The sequence below is a fragment of the Filicampus tigris genome, chromosome 21, assembly GCF_054856515.1.
Source record: "Filicampus tigris isolate MCC_2025a chromosome 21, RoL_Ftig_1.0, whole genome shotgun sequence".
In the NCBI taxonomy this organism is placed as follows: domain Eukaryota; kingdom Metazoa; phylum Chordata; class Actinopteri; order Syngnathiformes; family Syngnathidae; genus Filicampus; species Filicampus tigris.
Genome location: NC_141237.1, coordinates 3,911,937 through 3,938,779, shown reverse-complemented (window position 1 = coordinate 3,938,779; position 26,843 = coordinate 3,911,937). Strand labels below are relative to the sequence as shown.

Sequence of the window (26,843 nt, the reverse complement as noted above, 5' to 3'; positions counted from 1 at the left end):
AAAAAAAAAAAAATCATCAACATGCTAATGGTTAGCATCGGTAGTGGCGGTTGTAGAAGCAACAGATATTCGAATGCAAACGATAGAGCGACACATGGTGTCCCCTCTTCTTCGTCTGTCAGTATGAGTGTTTTACTGCCCTCCGGTGGCCAAGGCGGGCACAGCAGATGGAGCAGCACAATGAATTGGATTGTAGCATTCAATCCCGATACACACGTTTGAGTTCTTTTTCATTCTGTTTAATTATGTCATTAATGTATGTTTTTTTATAAATTACACTATTATTGAGTGCTATTTTTCCTTATTCAAAAATTTAAAAAATGCTTTCATTTCGTGGAACGCATTCATGGCGCTTTCATTCACCTCAGCGGGTAAAGATGCTTTGCATCTCAAAGCGCCACTGTAGAACAAGTTTCTTTTTTTTTTTTTTTTTTTCTTTCTTTCTTCTCTCACCTTTTTTTCAGTGTGTGTCCCACACACCCCAAAAATATGTTGTTGTTTTTGTTCACTGCTAGAAATGTCTTGAAGACCTTATCAAAAGCATCTAATCCTGCGGGTGGTTTTCACAGAGGTATCGCGTTTCCACACACGCAGCAGCTGTTTGCCGTTCCCATGACATCTGGCACGTTGGCATGACCAGGGCTAAAGTCGCCGTTTTGCATTCTTTACCCGACTACTGCTTGTTGCCTTTTGAGGGATTTTTGCGTACCACTGGAGAAAGTCAAGGTTGGGTTAGCGTTGTCACAGAACAAACAGAGGACCACACAGGCGTCAAGCTGTTTAATGCCAGTCCCAGTCGAAGTTTAAACATGAAACAAAGAGAATTGCATGGTAGGGAAATTGGCTTTGCTCAATGCTAACAAACGATACCAAACGCCATTGACGCGCCATCAACGGTTAGCATGATTAGTCACGGTTTCAAAAGCAACGCATATTTGAACACATGGTGGAGCAGCAGACAGTATGACAATACTCACAGGCATATATTCTTTATCCTCTACGAAAAATGACTAATATTACAGCCCCTTACGGAGTCACTTATAGTAGTAGAAGAAGAAGTACGATTCAGCTTGAATTGCGTCTGCATGCCTGTATTATACTGCCCCCAGTGGCCAAGGCGGGCACACCAGAAAGCGTAGCACAATAAATTGGATTGTGGTGTTTCAATTATTGGTTATAAATGTCTTTTGATATATTTTTTATCAGGAGATAAAAGGAATTTAGTGTGGCTAAATATGATTTTTTTTTTTTTTTTTTTTTTTTTTCCCCACTATGTGAAACCTTCTTAGCCGCTTCAGTTGTATGTTAAAGGCAACAGATTGATTTTACGTTACCACTTAGTGTTCTAGTTTCATAAACATGCCCGCCTCATTTGGGCTTGGACTCGATGGCCTTCATGAGCGGCACCCAGCGGGACACGCTGGTCATGCGCTTGGGCGGGCACACCCGCTTCCATGCGGCGCCCCGAACGTTGACGGGACCGTCGTACTCGTCCGCCTCGGAGGTAATGTCCATCTTCTGGATGATGAGCTTGAGGAGGCTGTGCTGCTTCTCCAGCAGGCCGGACATGTCCTTCAGCCTGGGGGGGGGGGGGGGGGGACGTTTTGAGCGTCAACTCTCTTTTTCGGAGGGTTATGCTGAATCCGATTATAAAATCCAATTTTATACAGGTGTCATGCTACCAAAATGTTGTTAATAATGCATTTCCAGCGAAATGCAATGGAGACTTACTGGAGTGGTGTCATGACCACACTTTCCACTAAGAGCCAGTAATGCATCAAAAACGGCCCACTTTGGCTTTTATGCGCGTTCGCAATCTAATGACACGTAGGAAAAGTGAGTGATGTCGTTTTCCGTTACCTGCACTTTTGCTTTTTGAGCTCGGCCTCCAGCATGGAGCATCTCTGAGACGCCACCTGCGTTCGCTTCCACTCGTCATCGGCCGGCACGCTGCCTCCAAAAAACTGCATGATGAAGTGCTGCAGTTGAGAAGGGGAAATCACCAAAATGCATCGTGTTCATACTTATGAGTGTGCGTTTACCTTGGAGCACTTGCGGTTAGGGTAGATGATGATGGAGGGTTTGTCTGCTCGCTTGATGAACCAGTAGGGCAGCTTGTCTTCCAGGGCAGTGTGGAGATCAATCTGGTTTGGTGTAAAATGCTCGGTTTCAGTCACATGTAAAACATATTATTTATGTGTTTTAACAATAGTTCTTATGCCGATAGGAAGCTTGTTTGTGACCCTTTTAAATGCTTTCCCTTTTGTAAGGAACATGTATTCATAGGGTGAGTAACACAGCGGCAAATATAAAATGGGACCAATCTCCTGTGGACTCCTGTTGTTAGCATGATGTGTGTTTGCTATGGTAGCTTCCGTCTCAGTGGTAACGACGCTTCTTTCCAGTACAGGTTAAGATGGTCAACAGCCTGTTTATTGCCCTATTGGATGGTACTTCAGTTGTAAGAAACATTTCTTGATTGGCTGACAACAGCAAACTTAAAATGTGACACGTTTTCGACGGAATCTTGTTTGGAGCTAGTGGTACTCAACAGGTGTCTGTTGCAAGCATGTGTGTTTGAGAGCTTTTTGTCTCAGTGATAACATTGCTTCTTTCCAATATAGATTATGCCGTTAGACAGCCTATTTATTGCCCTTTTGAATGGTACCTCATTTGTAAGGATTATTTATTCTTAGCGTTGTCAGTAACACGACAAAATAAAATGTGGCCAATCTTCTATGGACTGTTGTTTTTGAGGTACTGAGGTGGTCTGGATGTAGCCTGGTAACAGTGCTTCTTGCTAAAATAAAGTATGCCATTGGAAAGAAAAAAACAAACCTGCATGGCTATTCTTTTCATGGCAGCATTTCTTTGCACTTCTGCGATGTCTCCCACCGCTAAACCAATCTACAAGATGGAAAGCGACGCGTCACCCCCGTTTCTTCCTACTTGCATCAAAGCGTTCCGGGGCGAGCTTACCAACAAGTTCACGAGGACGATGGGCATCATGAGAACAAAGGAGACAAAAATCAAGTACGTCAACTCGCTGAAGGGAAGCTCGCTGTTCAGATACGCATCCAGGAAGTTGTTCTGGTAATTGAGTTCGCCCACCATCATGACAAACGTTTGCATCATGGACAGCGGCAGGTTCTCAAACTCTTGCTGAAGGATAAGGAAGAGATTAGACCACAAAATCAAGTTTTGAAAGGGACTGTTTCATGTAAAACCTCCCCCCCAAAAGTTGCGTCTGGTCCCTTTTTGACCCATAACTGGGTTATCTTTGCCCCAGCAATTTTTAGTGTATTTAAGCACTGCATGGGGGTAAACAGGAGGTGTACCCGGTCGAGCAGTAGCGCATGGAAGGCCAAGGCAAAAGCCAGCAGGAGATAGAAGAACAGCAACACAGTGCGATAGAGGGTCCTGCAGATCTCGCCGAACATCACCACATAGATGCCGATGCCCTCGAACCTGCGGGGGCGACCGGCCACAGTCAAGCGCCAGGCAGGCGATTTTTGATTGTCATATTTACGGAGGGTTCACATACCTCTGGAGGTAGAGGAGAAACCCGATCCAGGAGTTGAGGACGGCCAGGGCGCCCGCTTGCCAGTACCACGAGCCCGGCGCGTTGAGCATGAGCGGGATGACGAACAAAAGCGAGTTGATGGCCGAGAACCAGTCGGCTTGGTTGGAGTAATCCTTTAAGTAGTTCCAACGCTGACACGCAACAGTACCAGTTACACACACATGGGTCCATCTTATATCATTCCATCAATAATGGAAAAGACACTTGTATGAAAATTTCAATAAAATTAAGGTGTTTTGTTTTTTTTTTTATTAGGGCCCGACTATGGATTTTTTTTTTTTTTTTTTTTAAAAAGCAGATTCCCATATTTGTCAGAATAAAATTGTAATGAGCGAATTCATTTTTAAAAAATCCATAATGACTAAATAACTTCTGTTTTTTGGTCCATAAACACAACGATAAAGATTTGAACATTTGACAGCCTTTGTCAATTCAGATATTTGGCAGAATAAAATTGCAATAACAGATTAATTAGCAATCACATATGAATTTGCAGACGGGCCCTGTGAATGATGATGACGTATCATTTTTTTGTCTTTGTGTATGACAACTTTAAAACACCAAATTTTTCTCCGGGACCAATGTGAGTTTGTGGCAGTTTTTGTGCATGTTTAGGCCCTCAAAAATGCAAATCGTGACAGTGAAGAAGAAGAATTTCTACAGAAACAAAGGGGACCTCGCAGTGGTCGCTGCTTGGGCCTAAATAGCAACATTTTAGGTTTCTATTCAGTGCTCTAGCACCAATACTTTTCAGTCGATAAGAAATGGGCATCATTCTTTCGTCAAAGCCTGTTCATCTAGCAAGGTATGCAGTCTGCATTGTTTGAGGCAACCGAGGTCAAGGATCTTGAGTCCTGATTGTAAATTTCTATTCGGCGCTCTGTTGTTCACCTTTCCAAAAGTGTACATTTTTCTAATTGAGCGCGCAGTCTTGAAGCAAACCTTTTAATGAGACGAGATAAGACACAAAGTTGAGTCGTTGTTTCACCTGCTGTATCATCTGTAGCACTTCCTTCAATATGGAGTAGACGTTCATGACTAAGACCATCACCATACAGAAGGACAGGAACAGACTTTGCTGCTCAACACAAAAGACAAACAAATGAAATATCCGTATGACTTGACTGTACAGTGCTGCGGATCAAGCACGGCACTCGGGTAGCCGCCGCCGTCAACCGAATCAGGACAGAAATAATCGACGGCATTTACCGCTATTTGAGCGTCATTTGATACAAATGCGATTTTTCTGTTTCAGACACTGGCGAGTTACACCGCGCCACATGATGTACAGCGCTGGGGCAGCAGCCGGCGACTTGATCGTACCTCCACGAAGGACACGGGCACCATGGTGATCATGGGCCCGCCCGTGTCGGTGATGTTCATGCTGGGCCTCAAGGTCACAATGAGGTGAGTCAGCGGCAGCAGACCCAGCAGGTACATGAACATGTTGAGAATATGCGCCGTGCTCCCGTACGCCACCCTGCGGCATCGGTGCAAAAAATTTGCTCGCAAGAAAAACGTGCAAACGTAGGACGACGGGGGGGCGGGTCCTCACCACTTCATGGAAAGGTACTTTTTGCAGACGGGGTGGTTGAGAAGCCCAAGGCGGTTATACGTCACCATCGCCTGCGTGGAGTGAGAGCATCCCAAACATCAGCACGATGACACGTTATATTTTTTCCCACCGATCATTTTGGAACGATACGGGATGACGGTTTTAAGTGTCGGTGACATTTCTATTCGGTTCGCCAGCAGTCACTGCTTGCGGCCAATCTTTTTTTTTTTAAATTGATTTTTAGTGATGCTCGCGTCATTTTTGCTACATTTAAGTCGCCTCTTACTTACATTGAGTGCGGCAAGCGGCTGTGCCCGGTTGGACTTCTCCCCTTTCTTCTGCATTTCGAGCGGCGCTTGCAGCCACCTGAAGTCGTATTCAATCTGTGGAAGGCGGACATGAGATTGGATCGTGTCTAGAGGTGGGATTAACATCGCCGACGGATTACGTGAAAGTCAGGGCAGTTGTGATCGTCCTCCGACTCCCTCACGCTGCGGTCCAGCAGGTGCTGCGGAGCGGGAATCAATGTGACGTTTCATAACGCGGACGTGTGAAGCGCTAGAAGACAAACCTTGTAGGTCTCGGGCAAGTATTCAATCATGTCGGTGATGGGGCATCGCTGGGTTCCACCGATTTTAAACATGGTCAACGCCTCCGCGCACCTGCCCGGACAAGCATATAAATCATGACAGGCCTTTCTTTTTTCGGCACTCGACAATTTCACACAATCTTTTTCAATAATAAGGGAAGACCCTCATTTGATTTTAAGGGATACGCAGTCAGAGACGTTGGAGGGTGTTGAAGTAAAAAAAAAAAAAAAAAAAGTGGAAAATAAAGTTTCTTTTCGGCGCTTGAGCACCAGTCTTTTTCAATACGAAATGCCAAGCAAGAACTATGATTTTTTTTTTGATTTTTTAGCTGGGATTAGAAATTGAATCTGCAGATTAATCTATAGACGTAGCCACTGTTTGGTCTGTTTCAAACAATAATGATGGAAATTTTCCATCAAAACGCTTCCCGAGAAGTTGTACGTACCTCTCACTGTCGATGACGGCATTGACCACATCCTGCTTCCCGTTCTGCAGCGCTTCGTGAAGGAACGACGTGTCGCTTTTGTTCAACACAAACTCCGCCCCCCGGTTGACCATGACCATGGCCGCCGCCACGTGGCCCATCCTCGCCGCCATGTGGAGGGCGGTGTTCTGTAGCGGCACGCGATCGTCCTTTTAATATGGTCAACTTTTCACTTGGGCGGGGGTGGGGGAGGAATCATTCATACCCCGTCTTCATCCGTTTTATCCAGCAGTTTCACATTGGCGGATAATATAATGTCCATCGTTTGTGTGTATCCCTCTGAGGCCGCGTGGTGCAGACATGTCCAGCCCTTGTAATCGCTTACAGACAAACAAAACATATCGCAGCGTAAGACTCACCGGGTGGTCACAACAGTTTACGCTGGCGCTAAAAACAATAAACACAAACATAGCACGACATCAGCATCTCAGCTATGTGAACCACTGCACCACCGATAGCCCAAAGCGATTTTCGGAGGGCGTGTTGTGGGCGTGTACCTGTGGAAAAGAGCCCCTTTGCGCAACAGGAGCTCCACCACCTGCGTGTGTCCGCCTCTGGACGCCAAGTGAAGCGGCGTCAGGCCTCGCTCGTCGCCTTCATTGAGTAAGCGGGAGTCCGTGATGGTCTCGAGCAGTCGGTGACACGTGTTGATACGGCCGTACCTACAAAGCGAGAGCAAGACCTAGAGGGCACTGTAGTCACAGTGACAAAAATGCTTTCTCAATTCTAGTTTTGGTTCACAAGTTGGGTCAAATGAAAAACCATCAAAACAAGACACGTTTTCATTTTGCCCGTCTTCAATTATTCCGTTTTTTAGACTGTAACGCTGTAAATATGACCAAAAAAAAGGAATAATCAAACAATATGGGTCAAAAGAACCACAAAAAAAATGGGGTTGTTTTGTGGGTTATTCAATTGACCTAAGTGTTAATCGTTCCTTCCTTTAATCGGTCTAACGTTGTTTTTTTTGGAGTACAAGCTGCGGCTTGCGGACCCCAGGTGGTCCAGGGTCCCCGGTTTGAGAACCCTGCTTTAATGAGTGCAGTCATCATCATCATCATTATCATGCTTTATGACATCATAGCCCTTCATTTGCCCCGTAGCACTACCGGAATGAGTACATGACCACTCATTTCACACCTACTAAAAAAAAAAAAAAAAAAGTACATATGCCTCACTAATTGAATTCTATTCCAGGATCTTTGGGTCAGTGCGTAATGGAGATGTCACGGCCAATTAATCGTCAAAAAAGCTTTTCGCACAGAAAAAAAAAAAAGGACGAAACTGGATGTTGAGGTAACGGCTAAACGCAATTATATTGTTCTTTTGTCCCCATATCACGTTAGTCCAATTAGGGAGATGAAACCGTTGGCATCAGTCTCCAGTCTCTGAAGAGTCATATTTTGGCTGTTATGCTCCCGCAGAGTCATTTTTCATTTTTTCCCAAACTGCATATCAAGTCAAAGTAAAGCTGCAGTATTGACTATGCATCATTGAGTATGAGCTGTGACAACAAAGGACGGCGTATATTTACCTGTGTTAAGGGATGATATATATATATATATATACGTATTTATACTTATATATATATATATATATACGTATTTATACCTATATATATATATATATATATATATATATGTATCTGTATGTATATGTATATATATGTATCTGTATGTATATGTATACATACATATATGCATATATGTATATGTATATATACGTATATGTATGTACGTATATGTATATGTATATATACGTATATATATGTATATGTATATATATGTATATGTATGTATCCATATATACGTATATGTATATATGTATATATATATGTATATGTATATATATGTATATGTATATTTGTATGTATATTCTCTTCTCCTCCATCTCCTCTGCCCTTATCTCACGAGGTTACGACAGCAAAGTGGAGACTGCGGAGTAAAATAGTGCCACGTCCAGAACTAAGACCTTGAACTAACCCATAAGTGTTTGATATGGTAATGACTTGTAACTGCCCTTAGTCTCAAGAGGAGACCACGAGCAGCACCAAAACAGGCCACCGCAGCCAAGAGGAGATTGTGGAGCATAGCGTTGTAGTGAACAGCTGCGCTTGATTCCCGGCCCCTCGGGTCTACCGAAGCTACTCACTGAGCAGCAAAGTGCAGGGCGGACTTCTTGTCCTTGGACTTGCACGCCAGGCCCAGCTGGCCCGAGAGGCCTAGCATGTTGCGCACCGAGTCGTGGATGCCCAGCCGGCAGGCGTAGTGCAGCGGCGTGCAGCCATCATTGTCCTCGCAGCTCAGCAACGCCTTCACGCTGCTGCGCTAAAAGAGCAGGAGAAGAAACAACACATGAACACCGAAATATAAGGCAGCTGGGTAGCATCGCGTGCGCTAAGGCGCTCATGTGGCTAATTGCTAGGCTAGAGCTTACGTAATGCGCACCCTATCTGAAGTCAAAGGCAGATTACATAAGCGATACGGGACGATGGTAAACAGGAAGCCCGCACGCGACTTGGATCGGACATCGTTAATATAAGAATCGATCTTTGGCTGAGCCACACCCCCCCAAATGTTTTTTAAGTTTGTTTTCGCGATGCATTTGTTTTCCCTCAGGTAATAATGGTTCAATGATTTTTTTTATTACATTATGTCAGGTAGAATTTTTTTTTTTCCACCTTCCGCCAAGAAAGGTGTTGTTTTTAAAACCTAATGACTATCCATAAACATTGGAAGGACATTATTATTTTATTTTACATATTTAATTTAGCTTTTTGAGTAATCGTAATCGCAAATACAGCGCTAGCCAGCTACACAGGGACAAACATATACCTGCAGCACATCTTCTGGTAGATTCTTCAGGCCCTTGGGTTGCAAGATGGTCAGGTGAAGGAAGTTGCAGGCAAACCTGTCTGTTAAGTTGACATTGGCCCCTAAAAAAAAATTGGAGAAACCGTGGTGAGAAAGACAAATTACGGTCAGCACGTATACGTACGGTGTTCCACCTTTGGACAGGAGCAGCGCCACAGTCCTCCATGCACCGCAACTGGTCGCCAGTAGCAAGGGCGGGTTGCCCTTACAGTCCACAGAGTTGATGTCCGCACCCTGGGGGGGGACCAAAGCATTCCTGATTAGTGTCTTAGCTAATATAATAAGGTCCCAACGTGATTTTTATTAGCTTAGATGGTGTCGGAGGGAAATGGATTCCCAAAACAATGGTCTGTGCGCTCCTGGGGGTGCGCCGGTGCACACGATCAAAACTGTAATGGGAATCCAAATTATTATGATTAAAAAAAAATGCAGGGTTTATTTGGACATTGTATGAGGCTGTGCACAAGGGAGATGGGGGTGCGCCAGCTCTTTCCGCATATTGAAGGGAGCGTGGGAGGGCAAAAAAATGTCAAACGAAGCTCAAAATTAGTTAAAAGAAAAAATAATTCTATCATATTTCAATCAAATCTGTGATCAAACATCACTGGTTGACGTTCTTTCAGGGTGCACGTGTGGGAGTGGGGGTGTGTCAACCCTTTATCGGCGCATGCAAACGGCATCGTGGCCATGAACACGTGTAGGCGCATCTTTTTTTAATCAAGATAAACGGTGCGCACGTGTCTATTCCCTGCCGCGGTGTTTGCTTAATCACTTGACAAGGGGTCAGCTTGAACCCGTTTTTTTTTTTTTTTTTTTTTTTTCCTGGCAACAGCAGATGGTGACAGATGCTCAACAAGTAATTGCAAGCACCCTTTACAAGCTAATAAGCGTGCCGGCGTATTTGTTCAAAGGTCACAATGCATCCGTGTGCACCGTATCCTTGCAATAAATTGAGGCATTCGCATTTTTTAGGCATTGTGTTTACCAAAGAGATGAGGTACTCGGCCAAGTGGAGGTGGTCAAATATGGTAGCCCTGAGAAGAGGAAGAGGACAAACAGGAATCGGGAGCAAGGCTCAACATATTAGACAGTCCGTGAGTTTAAGTGGGTGTCATTTTACAAGCGGCTGCAGTGCGAATAAATCATTCTTGCTATTGGTGGGGACATCATCGGGACACTTAGGGGACATGTCAAAAATGAGACATTCATCCATCCACCTGATCTGTTCCCTTCCTCAATCCATCCATCCAATCTATACCTCCGTTCATCCATCCATCCCACTCTTGATCCATCCATCCCGCCATACTATCATTCCCATCCCTTCCTCCATCCCGTTGGTCCAAGCATCCGATGCCCCCTCGCAAGTTGCAATGTACTTTCCCTCGAACCCATTCATCCGTCCAGCATGCAGCCGTGGCGCGGCCGGCGAGGGCCCACTTGTGCAGCGGCGTCTGACAGGCTCCATCCTTGAGGTTGATGATGTCCTCCACGTGGCCGTGAGCGCACAGCATCATTTTGACCACCTCGACGGCGCCCTGGGTACACGCCAGGTGCAGCGGCGTCGACCTGTCATGCTGCGCGCCCCAAACAAAAAAAACAAAAAACACAGATGACGTCCCCATGCGCTGACGTATTGGGGCACAAACACGCGGGCCGTGGTGTACACAACACGCGTTTGGCGCACTTAGCAAAGCGTCGCGTCGACTTGCTGGCTGAACATTGAGACGTGTAACACAAGCCTTTAATGCGGCGATAACCAGGACTGGCAGGAAGAGGCCGCCGATATCGCCGCGGCGTGAGTGGAAGTCGCTTGTTGCGATTACTGAATTTGCAATGACGTTTGGTCCGATCGCGTCGTGTGGCGAGACGTCCAACTTCGCCATCGTGCTCCACCCGCACGCATTGATTGAAAATGAGAATTCTTTGCGGTTTAGCATCTTCACCTGTCTTAAATAAGTGGTTAAAATGAGGTAGTAATTGGACACAAAAAAAAAAAAAAAAAAAAATCTTACAAGGAACTTGGTCAATGGTCAAATTGAACCTGCAACGGGCGCTTCAAAATAGCAATTTTTCTGTCTTTTCAGGAATCGCTTCTGGAGACTTTTTTGTGAGTCTTACGCATGATGAATCCACCTACAAAATTTCATACTGTCAAGGGTAATTGGCTATGAGGGCTGAAGTTTCTTTTTAGGAGCCTTGGTAATGGTCAAATTACGCCTAAAATGGCTGCTTCAAATCAAAGTGGCGGACTTCCTCGTGATTTCTTTGGGGTTTAATTTCCAGAGACTTTCTTGTGGTACTACTTTTTATAGACACACCTACACAATTGAATGTTGCTCCGAGAGTCTCGATTCAAGCTCTTACTGAGGCTTTTTTTAAAAAAATTTAACTTTGACTCTCAAAAGGGTCAATTCCAACCAAAATGGAAGACTTTGAGTGTCTTTTAAGGCACTTCTTACTGAGACTTTTTTGTGGTTCTACTCGTGATAGACATGCAAGCCAAATCAAATTTGAAGTGAAAATGACTTTGGGGGCTGAAATTTCAAACAAGTCCTGGACTCTAAATTGGACATTTTAAACTAAAATGGATGACTTTCAGTGTCTTTTTTTAGAATGGTTTCATGAGACTTTTTTTGTGGGTCTACTCGACTACCAAATTTCAGGTGGCTACATGAAACTGACTTCAAATTCCAGGAAGCTCGACCAAACGAGTACCTGTTTCTGGTCAATTTTGGCTCCCTTGTCGATGCAGAATCGAATGGTCTCCACATTGCCGCCCCGCACAGCCAGATGCAGAGGAGAGCTATTGGATTTGTCCAAATAGTTAATTTGGTTTTCACCCAAGTAGCCCAGCTCCTCCCCTGTTGGTGGATAATTCAATCACATGTAATAGAATTAGGCCACACTGTCAAAAATGTGTGGGGAAAAAAAAAAAAAGGTTGTGACCCCACTGACTTGACGACTATTACAAGTTGTTTTTTTTTTTCCGCTCTTGATATTTTATGCTGCCTCCCCCCCAAAAATTTTTTGTGCTCACCAAAATTTTGCGACTTGTACTCAGAATGAGTTCATCTTACCGGCCGTCAGGATGACTTCCAAGGCTTTTTTTGCACCCGCGAAGGCAGCCGCGTGCACCGCAAAGTGTCCCAGCTTGTTTTGCTGGCACAGACGTGCTCCGTGCTTTAGCTTTTTAAAAAAAAAAAAGACACGCCCACAGGAAGAGAATTTTGTGACCCACCCTCAATACAGTATACAGTGTGTCATTTTTACCTACCCTCAAAATGATCCTGATTATTTTTTTCCTTCTCTTGAAAACAAACTTACCAACAAGTTGAGAGCTTCGCAGTTATTGAGCGAGCAGGCCATCATGACGGGCGTGTTACCAAGGTCCCCGGGCTGGTCGTAGTCCACCGTGCCGTAGGAGAGCAGCAGCTGCCAAGGACAAACATTCGACTTCATTCCGGGGGTCAACAAAAGCGCGATTGGCGCGCGATTGACTGGCGTCCCGACGTCCAAGGTGTCGTTCGCCCCAATGTCATCCTCGATTGGCTCGCGCCGACGTGACTTTAAACGGTGTGCGAGCGCCACTGCCGAGGCCAAAGTTTTCATCAGGACTTTTATTACCTTGCCCCCAAAGCGGGTAGTTGACACCGGCGGTTTTACTTATCGACGCGAAATTGAGTGCCACGTGTCTAACGTCACAGGGCGCATGAAAAAGTCTCAAGGGCCCATTCCCGAAATCCCTGAAAAGCTGTCGGCCATTTTAATTTTGAAGCAGACAATTTTGATGAAGTCCTACTCGGGAATTGGGACTCACCTCCACCAACCTGTTGTGTCCCAGGCTGATGGCCAAGTGCAGCGGTGACAGCAGCGCCGCGTTAAGGACGCTGGGGTCGGCCCGCAGGTCCAGCAGAACCCTGCAGCTCTCCGCCTGGTTCTTGCCCACGGCCCAGTGGAGGGGCGCATCGCCACGCTTGTCGCAGCTGTTGAGAGCTTGCAGGACGAACGGGGGCGGAGACCAATGAGGCAGGGTGTACGCAAGATCCCGGCGCCGAGATCAGGTGGTCGACGGCGGCCGTACCCTGCGGGCCCAGGACGCCGGTGACGAATCGGATGAGGGTGACGTGACCCCCCGCGGCGGCGTGATGAACGGGGCCGGCGCCGTATTCATCTTTCTCACTTAGGACCTCAGGGCTCTTCCTCACCAGGCTCTCCAGCAGAGCCTGGTCACCCTTCTCGGCCAACTGCACCACAGAGAAGAGAGGTAAACGCTTTAATATTGACGCTTTACCACCACTACATGTGGCCACAATGTCAAGCACATTAGCATAATCTAATCATGTGAGTCGTGCAGCTGAGTAGTCATTTCTGCCTGTAAAATACGACTTTATTCTCTTAATTAAAAAAACAAAATACCTTGTAGAATTATCACTTTAATGCACTGTTTTTCTTTCCTTAAAATGATGCCTATTTGCTCATAAATTTCCTTATGGTTTTATTAGTTCTTTTCATAACATTTTGATTTATTTAGTTCCCTTTTTTTTTTTTTTTAATTCATAAACATTAACCACAGCTTTGGATTGAATAAGTCTGTTTAGCTAATTAATGCTAACAAACAGTGGGAAAACTCTATCGAGAGATCTCTATAGATCTGCTATAGATATAGGAAAAAAAAAACTTAATTCATTACATTTTGTTTAACTGTGTCTTTACTGTCTGGTTTATTATACAGAGTGCTTTTTTTTCCCCCCTCATTTAAAAACACAATTTTGGGGGAGAAGCTAGACCGGATTTATGACATTCCAAGTCATAGGAATGATGAAAGATGATTTGGGATGTGACTGTTTTTAATTACGAGCGTGCTGGCGGAACAAATCAAATTTGTATCTCGAGGCACCACTGTATGTATGACACGATGGGTTTCTTTAATGGGGGCTTACGCTTGGAGTGTTACGTAATACATTCCTTTAATTATGTCATAAAAAAAAAAAACATTTAAAAAAAAAACGCCTTACCTCGAATATATTTAAATGCGCCAGGGCTGGATCCTCATCTTCTATCACGTACGTATAACAACTGGTCTGCCTGGCCACCTCCCTGCCAAAGTTCATCACTCACCCTTGCGTATGCGTCACCATACACAAACATCACCACACACACAGAAATAGGAAACAAATCAGGATGTATATAGCCGGCGTATCTCCATTTGAGCTTGCAAGGGGGCAGATAAGGCCTTAAGCCGAGCCTTGAGGGCAAATTGGCCCATGTGACATCGTCCTTACCCCCAGAAGGACGCTCGGATCCAGTTCTCGCTCCCGAGGTCGATGTGGAGAAAAGCAATTATGTTCCTCACAGCCGGAGGGGGCAGGCCGCGGGCGCGCCTGATTTCGGCGGGCGGGGGCGAAGGGCGTACGTCCTTGGGTGATCCTGAGCGGGCGTGGGGGGGGGGTGGGGGATTGCACAAGGCGCTTAAAATTTCATTGTGGAAAAAATCTGACTTTAATATAATAAGATTAGGGCATTTTTTGAGAAACTATGACAATTATTTTTTTTTTTTTGAATAGAAGATTACAACAAAAAGATCGGACTTGGTAAAATTTATATTATTGTAAAAAAAAAAAAAAAAAAAAAAAATTGGCTGATATTTGGTCTTTTGAAATTGGCAAAAATCGGGTGATTGGTTTTTTTAATTAAATAAAACAACACATTAATACATTACAATATAAAACACCAACCCCCCCCCCACACAAGTAATCGATTATCAGAATTTTCCATATCTATCGGGCCATAGAGTCCACCGATATTGTCACAATTGTATTTCATCTACTGTTTAAAAGTCTCATAAATATAACAATTCAAATGAATTGGGAAGATCGGAATTAAAAGAAAAAAACTGTCAACTCATAGTGACTTATTTCCTGAAAAAAACATTTTTGACATTTGACTCATATTTGCTCAATTATTTCCTCCTTTTCAGTATGGCCCAAAGTAAAGAAATATTACGATCATGAATGTATAACGTCCTCCGTGTGTGTGTTTTCCCAAACTTCCGCTGGCAGTTGAGTGTGTAGCCAGCCAGCCAGCGTGTGTGTAACAAGATACAATAAAACACCTGCTGAAATCTTTGCTGTCGGATCGCCATCAATATTTGAATAACTTTTAATCGTTTTATCATCTTCCACTGGAGACCGCAGCGCACAAAGAGAAAAAAAATGGGGATTCATTTTTCGCCAAATGAAATTGGACAATGGCTCTCTGGCTGCATTCCGGGAAACAAATGACTCGCGTTGGCTTTTTGTTCTCATTGTTTTTCCTCATAATCAAATCGGCTTCACTTATGTTTGGACAAGTCTGCCCATTAGCAGGAGTGCAGCAACACATGTAGACAGACAGTATTACAATACTCAGTCAAACCCTGTCAAGGCACTGTATTTTCTCATTAAAAAAAAAACCATCTGTATACTTAATTTAAAAAAATCTGACTTTATTTTCTTAAAGATGATCACATTATTCCTGTGGGGGAAAAATATAAAATCTTACTTTCTTGTTGAACAAATCTTGCTTTTATTGTAATAACTTTTTGACTTTCTTTCCTATCCTATCCTTGTATTATTCCAACTTCCATCCATTTTAAATATGGGTTTACTATTTGGCACTCTTTCCTCATCAACTGACGTAGCAGCTTATCAGAGTTAAAAAAAAAAAAAAAAAAAAAAAAAGGAAGTAAATTTAAATATCCATGCAAGCTCACTATTTGCTATTTACTTTTCATGTGAATTATTTAGCAAGCTTTACACGTTTATGTAAGACTTTACAGTTTAGCAAGACTTTATAACACTTTCTCAAATTATTTAATAACCAATTATTAAACCAAATAAAATGTGGCTCACTATTTGACAAACCGTTCTCATCTACTGACTTATAGATGCCTATTAAGGTTAATCAAGTGGTTATTAGGCAACTTATAAACCATTTTGAATGCAATCTGATAAACGTTTCATGCGGGCTGACTGGCGGGCTTTTTCCCTCTCGTGTACGACTTCCAGTTTATTTAGCCTTTTTAAATGAAATAATTAGTGAAAGAATACTAAAATATGGGCTCACTATTTGGCAAGCTTTTCTCATACACGCGTGTATAATTGCAGTTGATTAAGGCTTTTATAATGCATTGACAATCTACTGGAATCAAAAATTGGTCTGGTCACTATTTGGCAAACGCGATCCTGTACGGGATAGAAGATGTGGAAGATGACTTGGCATGACTATTTGGCAAGTTGTTCTCACATTCTGACTTTCTATTGACGTTGTCAAAGTGCGGTAGTTAATTACCAATTCATCAACCATTTTAAGCGCGGACTCACTATTTGGCCAACTTCCCCCTCTCCTGATTTTGAGTTGTTTAAACTATTTAATATCTGATTTATAAACCACTTAAAATGCGGGTGCACTATTTGGCAAGCTTTTCTCGTCATTTGGCTATTCATCATTACGACTTTTAAGTTGTAAACTATTAACCAATTATTAAAAAAAGAATACGTTTTCTCTCTATGAATTAAAAAAAACCAAAAACGGTCTTACTTGAGGTGTTTTGAAGTGGAGGACAGTCTTCTAGATGTTTGCCTCATAAGTGCAGCCGCCTCCTCCTCCTCCTCCTCCTCCTCCTTCTTCTTCTTCTTCTTGCTTCCGACGCTGACGAGATGCCGTCCCCCGCGACCCCTTTCGTAATGATGTTCCGAGCGTGCGCGCGGCCATGCCCACTTGGTTAATGAGAGGAAATATGACCGGCTGCGGTACATTACGGCGGCAAAACGTGATATGTGCAAATGCTGGTAAAAGGGAAGGACGTGTGGCAGGCCTGGAAGGGGGTGGGGTGGTGGGGTGGGGGGGGGGGGCTAATTCGGAATTGCTATTATCGCCGGTTTACTGAGCCGGGCTTCATTGTTATATTTGAAAGGCTCGCAGAGGCTCTCTGTGACATTTCTACAAAGCTGACCACCCGGCTGCACACAGCGGTGCATACGATCCATCAAACCTTGCGGAAGGAAGCAATTTGATTTCCTTCCCTCCCCACTTAATGTAACCTTTAAACCTCCCCCCCCCCCCCCCCCCCCAAGCTCCTGGATGATGGTGGGTTTAAAATTCTCCATTGGGAGATGTTACAAACGAATACAGTAGTGCATTGAATACTTTTCATTGAGACAACACAACTCCTCTCGGCTCATCAGTACGGCATTAATATTAGTTGTTCTTCACAGGGGATAAAGAATGTATGACAGTGCGTGCTGTTATCATTTCTGGCGACATAAATTATTGCACCATTTGTGTTCAATCCGTTGCTTAAAGATGAAAGCACCACAATTTGGATGCTAGTTAGCATTAGCATCAAGATAGCTGATTGAAAGACGAGGCTATGTGGTTGTTTTGAATACACTAGGCGTAATTCTCTGTTTTATTTTTAGTTTGACAGTAAACTTCAACTGGAATCAGCTTGAAGCCTCTTTTGAAGGCTTTTAAAGCAAAATATCGGTCGAACAGCTTGCCAAGTATGAGCTTGCATGTAGAATTGTGTATACACTGGTAATTAATTTGTGTGAAGGAGCAGCACAATCTCATAAGTCATGATGCACAAACTGTCCAAAAAAAATCTTCACACTGTGTTTAGTAATGTTACTGCTGTACGTTTTTAGAAAGTATAATACTGTTGAGTGCTTTTCCTTGGCACTTTATAAAACGTTATTGATAGTGTTTTTTTTTGTGCGACTCGAACGGATTAATGAATGGCGCACAGGTGCACACCTATGAGACAATATTCAAATGCTCTAAATGTTTACACATCCATTACATAAACAAACAGGGCAAATCGGCAGAACAAATGTTGCCAGCGCACACGCGCACAAACACACACACACACACACACATTGTCGATGATGTTTGCTTTGCGATTGGCCGAATGTGAGGCTTGTAGAACAATAACCGGGCAAATATTATTTTACAGCCTATTAGATGTACGGCAGATGCAAAGGCTCCCCTGCTTTGACCCGTGAACATTACCAAGGTGTATTAGGAACACATTGGGAAGGAAATCTTACAGAATAAAGTTGTAATATTGGAAATTTGAAAGTTAAAGTCACGGGTATGTCTAAATTCCCACATAAAGACGCAAACTGTCTGTAACCAAATTCAAAATGGTACAGCCCCTGTTTTACGGCGGTCTCCTCAAACCAGGAAGTAACAAGCTAACATACTGTAGTGGACAAACAATCGATAATTCTGCGCCATTTTGGTTTCCTTTTGTAAGTAACAACAGTATCGTAATTTTCACCCAACCAAGGAAAAAAATGGGATGCTCATGTGGCCCTGTGTACTGCAGATCGTTCTTCTCGAACTAGGAAGTAGCTAGCTAACATACGGGCAGCAATCACATGATCTCGCATTCGTTTCCTTGGCTCACGGAAACAAGTTTGACCCTCCCCACAATTCAGAATTGCCCTAGCTAAAGTTTGTCATTAGTTTACAAACTTTTTCTTTTCAAATGAGTTTACATGTTATCTTACATAAAAGAGGTTGAGTGCAGCAATATGCAAGGCGCACTGGGCTGTCAATCACAACCCAAGTGATGCGTGTGTGCGTGGACGTGACCACGCGTGCGTTGGCGTTCTATCACTTATGAATGAGATTTGCTCTTAGGCGGATTCCTCGGGGGACCAAACCTGCGCTTTTTTTTCCTTTTTTTTTGCAAGGTAAAACATTAAATGCCACTCGACCAAAACTGCTCGTGTCATCATAAACACCCTTCTACAGTACACAGGGATTAGCCAGGGAAGCTAATTAGCATGTCACAGCTCTATAAATAGAATCTGTCGATTCCCTGCGGTAATTAAACACACCGCAGTGACATAATTGAATAATGACAAATTATGATTGTATGTAATCTATGAAAGTCCATTTTCAGTCGCAGAATGCTAATGGTAGAGTCCAGTACAACGCCATTCTTCATTTTCATTCTTCTTTTGATCCGACCTGAACTTTTCGGCTCTTTTCCGGTGTCTATTGTATAGAGTGTTTTATGTAAATTTATTGATTCCATTTTGTTGTCTCATGTCGTAAAGTGCTGTTATGAAATGCGTTATATAAATAAAATTGTATTGTATTGTATTGTATGAACCAAACGTAGCCTGCTAGCTAACGAAAAAAAATGGATGGAGAAAATGTATTTTATTTCATTTTACTCATTTTAATCCCTTAAAGGTTACATACATAACAAACACATTTTCAACAAGTGATCTTTTTAAAATGTTGTTGTTAGTTTTAAGTCATAATGGAACCATATTAAACCTCCAGAATTAATAAAAAAAAATGGTACGGTCCAGTTGTCTTTAGTCTTTCCCCGTGAACCAGGATTTATGTCGCTAACATGGATAAATGAATGCCTTTTTTTTATTTTTTTTTATTCTATTTTAGTTTAATTTTAGTCGTGATGGGAACATTTTACCCACCCCCAAATCCAAAATGGTACGGCCCCTGTCAACAATGATGGTCCCATGCCCAAAAGACACCTCCTCCCATCTGCAGTTGAGTAAACAAATGCCCTCATTTGCCACCTTTGTCATTTTTTTTCAACGCAAGGGCTCGGCTTGTACAAGAAAAATAGAGAAAACGAAGACGACAGAGTCCCTCTGACCTTTTTTCCCGCCCCCCATTTAGCTGGCGAGGAGCTGCGAGAGTGCGGACGGGTAATGAAGTGTCTCCGCTCCAACGGCGCCATTATTTTGAAGGTCGACCCACGGCCGCTTTCGCTGAAATAATCGCTCGTTCCGCCAGCTTTCAAAACACACGCGTGAGTTATTTCTCCCATCTTTACCGAGACCATTATCACAAATGTTGCCTTGGATGAGGTATCAGCATCATAAGTTCCTGCTGCTGCTGCATTGGGAGTCACTCAAGCTTGGCAGGCAAATGAGGATAACACCACCTTGTGGACGCCCGAGCAGACAGCAGGCCACGCCGGTTCAATCGACGCTCACCTGGCAAATATGTCAATAAATCACATCACTGTCATCTGTTTTTTTTTTTTTTTTTTTTTTTTTTTTTTTTTTCAAACACGGCAAAAGCGAATTAGAAAGCCCGGCGGATAAATCTCGCCAAATAGACGGCGCCGAGGAGAAACGAGGAGATGAAGAGGTGCTAGCGAGAAATGGCACGGCCGGATTTATTGCTGCTGCCGCTTCTTCTTCTTCTTGAAACAGACTCGTAAATGTTTGTGATGCCCGGCAAATAAATTACTCGCATCCGTGCGCGTGTCGGCGCTCAGCAAACGATAAATAAGAAAAAGTTCAGTCATTCCCAATGCTTTAGATTTATTGACGGGTTAGTTCTGTATACAGTACAGTACATAGCGTTCCGATGTATTTCTCTGTATATCAGTAGGGCGACACGGTGTCCTAGTGGTTAGCATTTACGGTCGGGCTTGTTCTTTGGCTTTTTTGTTGGATTTTTTTTTTTTTTTTTTTTTTTTTTTTTTTTGAGCAACATTAGGTTTTATAGTAGCCACAATTTGACAGGCTTAAGCGGTGCTTTATGGAAGTGATGAAGCGAGGAGAATTCTTAATAATTCCGGTTATTATATGTTTAAGCTTGGCCCCTTTTTTTTTTTTTTTTTTTTTTTTAAACCAATTGTTCATTATCCGCTGCTCGTTGAGAAGTTCTCCAAAAAAATATCGTACGGGCGAGGGTTCATATCTTGAAAAAGTTGTCACGCTGTATTTTCTGTTTCCGAGCCTTCCGTATGATTATATTTCAAAAAGTAAAAAGATGCCCTATTTCTGTTTCAAAGCAAAGACTCGCGTTAGCCGGCAAGAGGAACATTAACACCGGCGCGCCTTGTGTGTCATTTTTGCACTCTTGAACGTCCTCCTCCCCCTCGCTTCCCACATGCACGAGGTCAAGAGACTCCCCTGTAACGCTGCCCTTCGTACAACTCGCCGCTCATTACAACACACGGGACACCGAAACCACGTGCATGCATACGCCAGGGGAAAAAAAAAAAAAAACGGTGAACCGAATACAGCCGCGGCAACAGCAAAAAAAAAAAAGCAATTTGTTCCTTTTTAAAAAGCGGAAAAACATAACTTAATGTTTGGGCTACTTGAAAAGACGTTTCGACTGTGAAAATAATATTTCCTAAAAGTGTTGACAGAAACTACAGCACGTTGACTGTACAGTACGTACGCACAGCATCAAAATAGGTCACGCGGGTGTCACTATGTCGCTTGCTGTCGCGATGAAAGATTCATTGGCGCCCTACTCACCGTAATTAAACCGTATTGACTTAATTACCTCGACGCCTGACGGGGTAATCAAACGGATCGGGTTTGGGCTCGGCGCAAGCTAACCTTTCCCTTAGGTGTCTGTTACGCTACATGTCAAAGTATCATTTCAAGGATTTGCCATAAGCAAAAGGGAAAAGGACTAAACTAAAGAGTTGAAAAAAAAAAAATGTTCCCCTGACAGCAGTTTCACGTATTCAGACGTGCCAAGAACGCGCGTCCAAAATCGAACAGAAAGTCGGCCATTAGGATTTGATGGATTTTAAAACGCAGGCGCCGTATCACACTGAAATCAAGGCAGCATCATGGAGCCTTAAAGTCACTGTAAAGTGGAAATAAAATGTCTTGTGAATTTAACACGCCGCAGAGTGTTGTTAACAAGCCTGCCAAGTTTGAATGAATTCAAAAAAAAAAAAACGGCAAAGTATGTAAAATGAGGCTCCACAAGCTGAATCGTGTGTGCTGTGCGGACTAGCGGCCGCTCGGTCCGCGTATCGTACGTACGGCATATAGGCCAACTCATGCCAGAAAACCCAAGTCCATCCTTGGCCTTGGTTTTTAGCCATGCCCCAAATAATCTGGTCAACTGAAAAAACAAAAAACACAATGAATGTAGAAACAAATCATTGAAACGGGGAAAACCTAAGCCAGCGGACACAAGCATGTCACTCTCAAATAAAGCATCACGGCTAATATCAACTCTGAGAACAAGGGTAGCGATTGATTGATGCAGCGGGAAAAAAGCGCCAACATTTGGGTGACGCAAGGCTAAAGTGGACCCCGCCAAGGTGTTCTTGGCAGCCCTCCTTGCGGGTTCAAAATTGAAACGATGTCGAGACGTATGAAAATGACTTATCGCTGACAAGCGGCGAGGACAGATGGCGGTCCTTGGATCGTCGCAGACGCGTTAACCTTCCAGCGGCGGGATCACAAGATGACGTCGCGCGGGCCAGATGGGTCACGGCTCCAAAAATACCTTTTCTGCTTTTCCTCTACAGAGACGTGCAATTAGACGCACCGGGAGACAAAACAGAGTTAAAGCTGCGGGCTTTTTTTCGAAGATGATCATCCAAAGTTTGACGCCAAACTCCTCACGCGCGCGTTACGTGGCGTGGGCGGAAAAAATAAATAAATAAATAAATAAATTGTAATTCTTCAGGCATCTGCTTCTGATTTGCACAAATGACCTTGAAGACGTTTGTCAAAGAAGCAGACCTGCAATTGATCAAAAAATGGCTGCTTTCCTGTTCAATTTTTGTCGATTGGGGAAACTGGCAAAGGAAAACAAACGTAACGTTCCAGGCACCATTTTCACGTCATTTGCCACCGGTGGGCTTGTCTTGTCTGCAAATTTACGGACGTCATTAAAAACCTCATCTCCCGCTGGCGGCTTCGACTGAAGTCCCCGTCGCACAAGGACCATATATCGCAACGAAAAAAAAACAACAAAAAAAAAATCCTTTCCAGGAAGAGAAGCTCACATGCAGAATGTCAACCTCGCAGAACACGGAGCGACTGGCGTACACCCAAACAAATTCATCGCGAGGCTATTTTTAAGGAGGGAGTATTCGGCAAAAGATGACTTCATAGGATGAGCATTTTGAACGAGACAACTGCCCACGAAGAGTCTCAGGAAGGTTTTTATGTTACGGGCAAATTCGTACTTTGACAAACTCCCCCTCGGGAATTTGTCTGAATTCATTTTGACCGTTGCGCATTCTACACATGGTTCATCACGGCGATGGCCGCCGTTTGTTTCGCAGCCGCGTTTTGAAGCTAATGTGCGGGAGAATGTTAAGTGAGCAGAAGGAAACGGTGGCGGATGCAACAGATCTCAATAAAGTCACGGATGAATCCCGTCGAGGATTAAAAGCTATGCATACCAACGAAGGACCTCGGATGTCAAGTTTCCCTTCGGTCGGTTTGTTCCGTTTCAAGGGCAGACGTCGGAATGAGCGGCGACTTAATCGACACTCGAGCAGCTAGCGCGGCCTTTAAAAGAGCGATACGTCCTACAACCTTGAAAGGAACGGCAAGCGAAGTGATATGACGTCACCGCCCGGACACTGATCGTGATTGAACATATCGGTGCGTTATTATTAAATGACTTGATGAAGCCGTCAGCTAGCCAAGGCTAGCGCCAGCGCGTGCTTACGGTAGCATTATCACAGGCGTAGCTGGCCTGCGCGCCGTCGCGTGTATTTTGGACCCGTAGCCGCGCTGCCGGCAGTGTCAGAGGTGAACAGGTGTTTGTTGTTGGATGAATGAAGAGGTGACACGGATTTATGACTCCGGGCTATGGCGGGCCATTAAACTGAAGGCCTCTGCTGCCCACTGTGGGCGGGTGGGTGCTTTGTGTGGACCTTGACATGGCCGGCCGGCGTCTATTAATAGCCGCGGGAGAAGGAAAGAGAAAGAAAGAAATAGGCCGGCGCAGTCCGTGTATTTCCTCCCATGTTGCTGGACACGCAGGCGCTGGCGCTCGCTCGTGATGCTCGCAGTTGGTGGTCTCGCTGTGAGGGAGTACTGGACCGTCCCCAAATTTCAATACAACAAATGACACCTTTTTTTTTTTTTTTTTTTTTTTTTTTAAAGTGCGTGATTCTCATAACGATGATGCACTGGGAAACGGGCGGGAGAGTGGGAGACAAAAGAATTGTTTAGCGTTTTTTTTTTTTTTTTTTTTTTTTTGCTATTGTGTTGCAGTTTTCTATTTATGAAGAAGCAGCCCACATTTTGTCTTTGCTGAAACTAAAATGGCCATCTTTTTTTCGGACACATCTACCCCATTTTGTGCCGTTTGGTAAAACTGGTGTCCGGGGCTAATTTTTTCAAACTTTCCAATTCCCTTTATCATTATATTTTGGCCCCGAAAATGGCTGGGTCAAAATTAATATGACATCCAGGTCCTTTTCCAGCCTTGGTTCTTGAGGCTTTTTCATGCGTCCTGTTATGATAGACGTGTCTACAAAATGTTGTTTGGGGGAAACTGGCGTTGCGCTAAAATGCTCATTCGGTGGAAATCCCTATTTGAAATACAATTTAAAGAAATGGTACAAATACATTGTTAAATAGTACCAGTAAGGCAAAGATGAAAAATGGGAACGTTGAGTGTTAAAAATCGCCAGTGCAGCTAATAAAAGGTTCGGGAGTGGTGGTGGCATTTAAGGACGGGCAGCATGTATTTCTTTATTAACCTCGACACCCCCCCCCCCCCCCCCCCCATGACATGTTGTGTTAACGTGTCGAGTGCGGAGACTAAACAGTAGCCCGGCAGCGTGGCATTGTCACAAGTTCCTAACTGTAGCAAGCTGATCGACTGGAGCAGCTGCCTCGTCCCTGAGCTGTCAGTTCACCGCTGCATTTTCCCTTTCCAATTTGTCACAAAACGCGTCCGTTCAATCACGCCGACGACAGCCGCGGACGTATGCGCGCAGGTGACGTTGACTCACTATAAAGAAGAGTATTTTTAACAAGCCAGTCGATCAGCAAATATATCAAACTAGGGCTGTCAAAATTAAAGCATTAACCATGGAGATTCATTTAAATTTCATGACGCCCCCAAAAAAAAAAAATTAACTCAAGTTAACTCAGGTTTATTTACTTCCTGGAGCAGCTGACCTCTGCTGACTGCGGAGCCAAACTTAGAGGAGAGTCGCATGTCGCAAAGACGGACTTTTACGTCGTTTTACTTTAAAAAAGTTGCTGGACGGCTCATTGGAGAAAGCCAAAATAATTTGGCCACTTTGCACAGCCAAATTCAAATACCATATTAGTCGTACGTCTTTGGTGTATCGTTCAACTGTTAAAGAATCGTATTCAAGGATCAAAGAAAGCTAGTAGAACTTTCTTTGAATCGAAATATACTTTTTTTTTTTTTCCACATTCGTTTACAGATTTTACTCAAGTAAATAACGGTTCCAAGCTTTGTAAAAAATTGTAGTTGAAAAATACGATTAATCGCGATTAATTATGGAAAATCTTGCGATTAAATAGTTCAAAAATTGTAATCGTTTGACAGCACTAACATACACGCTTCAAAAGGAAAACTCTCAAGGAGCCGGTCAAGAAATTTTTAAAAGAAGTCAGCCATTTTGTTTTGAAGTGGCCTTTTTTGACAATGATATTGAGGGTTCGTTGAGTTTGGACGGACCCTTCTGCTTTGAAACTTATTTTGCATTACTTCACACAACATGGCCGGCTAACTTTTTTCCCACTCTTCTCGCAGGCTTGACGACTTGCTGCCGGGCCGACGCTAACCCGATGCGACGTGCCCTGCCCAAATCGCTTCCCTGTACCGTAGGTCATCGACTGAACTCGGGAACCTTCCAGGGGCACATGTTCACATTCAAATCACATGTGCCCGGCCAAGCGACAGAAGCAAAGCCCCCGTACAGTACAAATAATTCATCGGGTCCATATGCGATTCGCCATTAAGGCGATGTAGAGGCGGGTGGACGGGACCACGCGTGACACCCGCAGTGGGCCTCTAACCTCCACGCGCGCACACGCAGATAAGGCCCGGTATTTGTGCGGCAAAGCCCTCCTTTAATCGATGCGGCGCTATTGATCACTCGTCCCTGGGAGGAAGCGACATGGCAGGGGAATCAATTACACGTATGCGGTGCATAATCACATTTCTGAAAAGCGCTTGGCTAAGGGGAAATATTCCACACGCTCACGGAAGCTCTACGGGGAAATATCACTGCTCTATTGAACAATATTCACATGAGTGAGAGTGAGAGAGTCCGATACGTCAGTGTAGCTAATGATCCGGGAGATACTAAGGGATGCATAATTGAATGTCTCTATTTATTCATTGAAGAGTGGCGAGTAGGGCAGATGGTTACGTGTTCATAAGCAGAGGATAAGGTGGCTTTTGATTACGCGGCGGAGGCGTGCAGGTGTGTCTGGTTTAGCCCACTCTTCTCTTGTTCAAGAACAAGTGTCAGGCCGTCGTCTTCTTTTCTGCTCGGGATCAGCTTACGCGTCTCAGCTTGTCGCGCGTTGTTTTTGCCCTCTTTAAACTATATTTGTGATTGGGATTTCTTGATTGTGTACAGGAATTCTGGAGCAGTGTCGGAATGCATATATAGGCGGTTTAGTTGTGTTTTCAAGGGGTACAACATTTGAAAAGATTTTTTTTTTTTTTTTTTTTTTTTTGATGCAAGTAGATGGTGTTCTTAAACAAAAAAAAAAAAAAAAAAAGTTTAAATGTCATTATTGTGTGCTGCCCCGCTACCCCCAACCTATTTTAGAATCCCTGTTGGTTTTGACACTGTGAGGTCTCGACTGTGGGATATTAAAACTGTGTGTGTGTTTTTTTTTTCTTTGTGATTTATTCTCAGATCGTTAAACCTATTGACTGGACGTGATTTATCATTCTCAGCTAACCACGGTGGCCCTTAAGCTGGAAAAACTGAAATGTTGGA

The 26,843-nt window shown here is 43.8% G+C and overlaps 1 protein-coding gene and 1 long non-coding RNA gene across 5 annotated transcripts; one reads left to right on the top strand and one right to left on the bottom strand.

Annotated features, from left to right (window-relative positions):
* Window positions 1–765: 765 nt before the first annotated feature.
* trpa1b (transient receptor potential cation channel, subfamily A, member 1b) lies at window positions 766–20,001 on the bottom strand. Of its 4 annotated transcripts, XM_086020311.1 has the most exons (30): window positions 19,767–20,001; window positions 16,664–16,842; window positions 14,368–14,512; window positions 14,101–14,204; window positions 13,167–13,329; window positions 12,903–13,078; window positions 12,410–12,517; window positions 12,163–12,271; window positions 11,801–11,946; window positions 10,523–10,659; window positions 10,071–10,119; window positions 9,220–9,319; window positions 9,047–9,147; window positions 8,364–8,539; window positions 6,710–6,874; window positions 6,418–6,532; window positions 6,174–6,340; window positions 5,710–5,800; window positions 5,587–5,646; window positions 5,429–5,521; window positions 5,139–5,209; window positions 4,907–5,063; window positions 4,572–4,661; window positions 3,545–3,714; window positions 3,339–3,468; window positions 2,980–3,162; window positions 2,839–2,907; window positions 2,043–2,144; window positions 1,861–1,979; window positions 766–1,579 (listed from the first exon to the last, which is right to left on the bottom strand). In XM_086020311.1, exons 4-30 carry the CDS (start codon window positions 14,194–14,196, stop codon window positions 1,369–1,371), a joined length of 3,354 nt encoding a protein of 1,117 aa, XP_085876437.1. In that variant the 5' UTR covers window positions 14,197–14,204; window positions 14,368–14,512; window positions 16,664–16,842; window positions 19,767–20,001; the 3' UTR covers window positions 766–1,368. The 4 variants fall into 4 exon arrangements, with proteins under 4 accessions (XP_085876437.1, XP_085876435.1, XP_085876438.1 ...); XM_086020309.1 differs by lacking the exon at window positions 19,767–20,001 and having other exon boundaries at window positions 16,664–16,914; XM_086020312.1 differs by lacking the exon at window positions 19,767–20,001 and having other exon boundaries at window positions 1,861–1,964; window positions 16,664–16,914.
* LOC147127229 (uncharacterized) lies at window positions 7,375–26,843 on the top strand. The gene is made up of 3 exons (XR_015084157.1): window positions 7,375–7,508; window positions 12,927–13,349; window positions 25,640–26,843. It is a non-coding gene; the product is annotated as an uncharacterized LOC147127229 (long non-coding RNA).

Coding starts and splice junctions, on each gene's coding strand:
- trpa1b (XM_086020311.1), bottom strand. CDS start 14,196: ATGAACTTTGGCAGGGAGGTGGCCAGGCAGACCAGTTGTTATACGTAC. Junction 10,660..11,800: donor CCAAAATTGACCAGAAACAG/GTACTCGTTTGG, acceptor TGGGGCGCGCAG/CATGACAGGTCGACGCCGCT. Junction 2,908..2,979: donor TCGTCCTCGTGAACTTGTTG/GTAAGCTCGCCC, acceptor TCCATCTTGTAG/ATTGGTTTAGCGGTGGGAGA.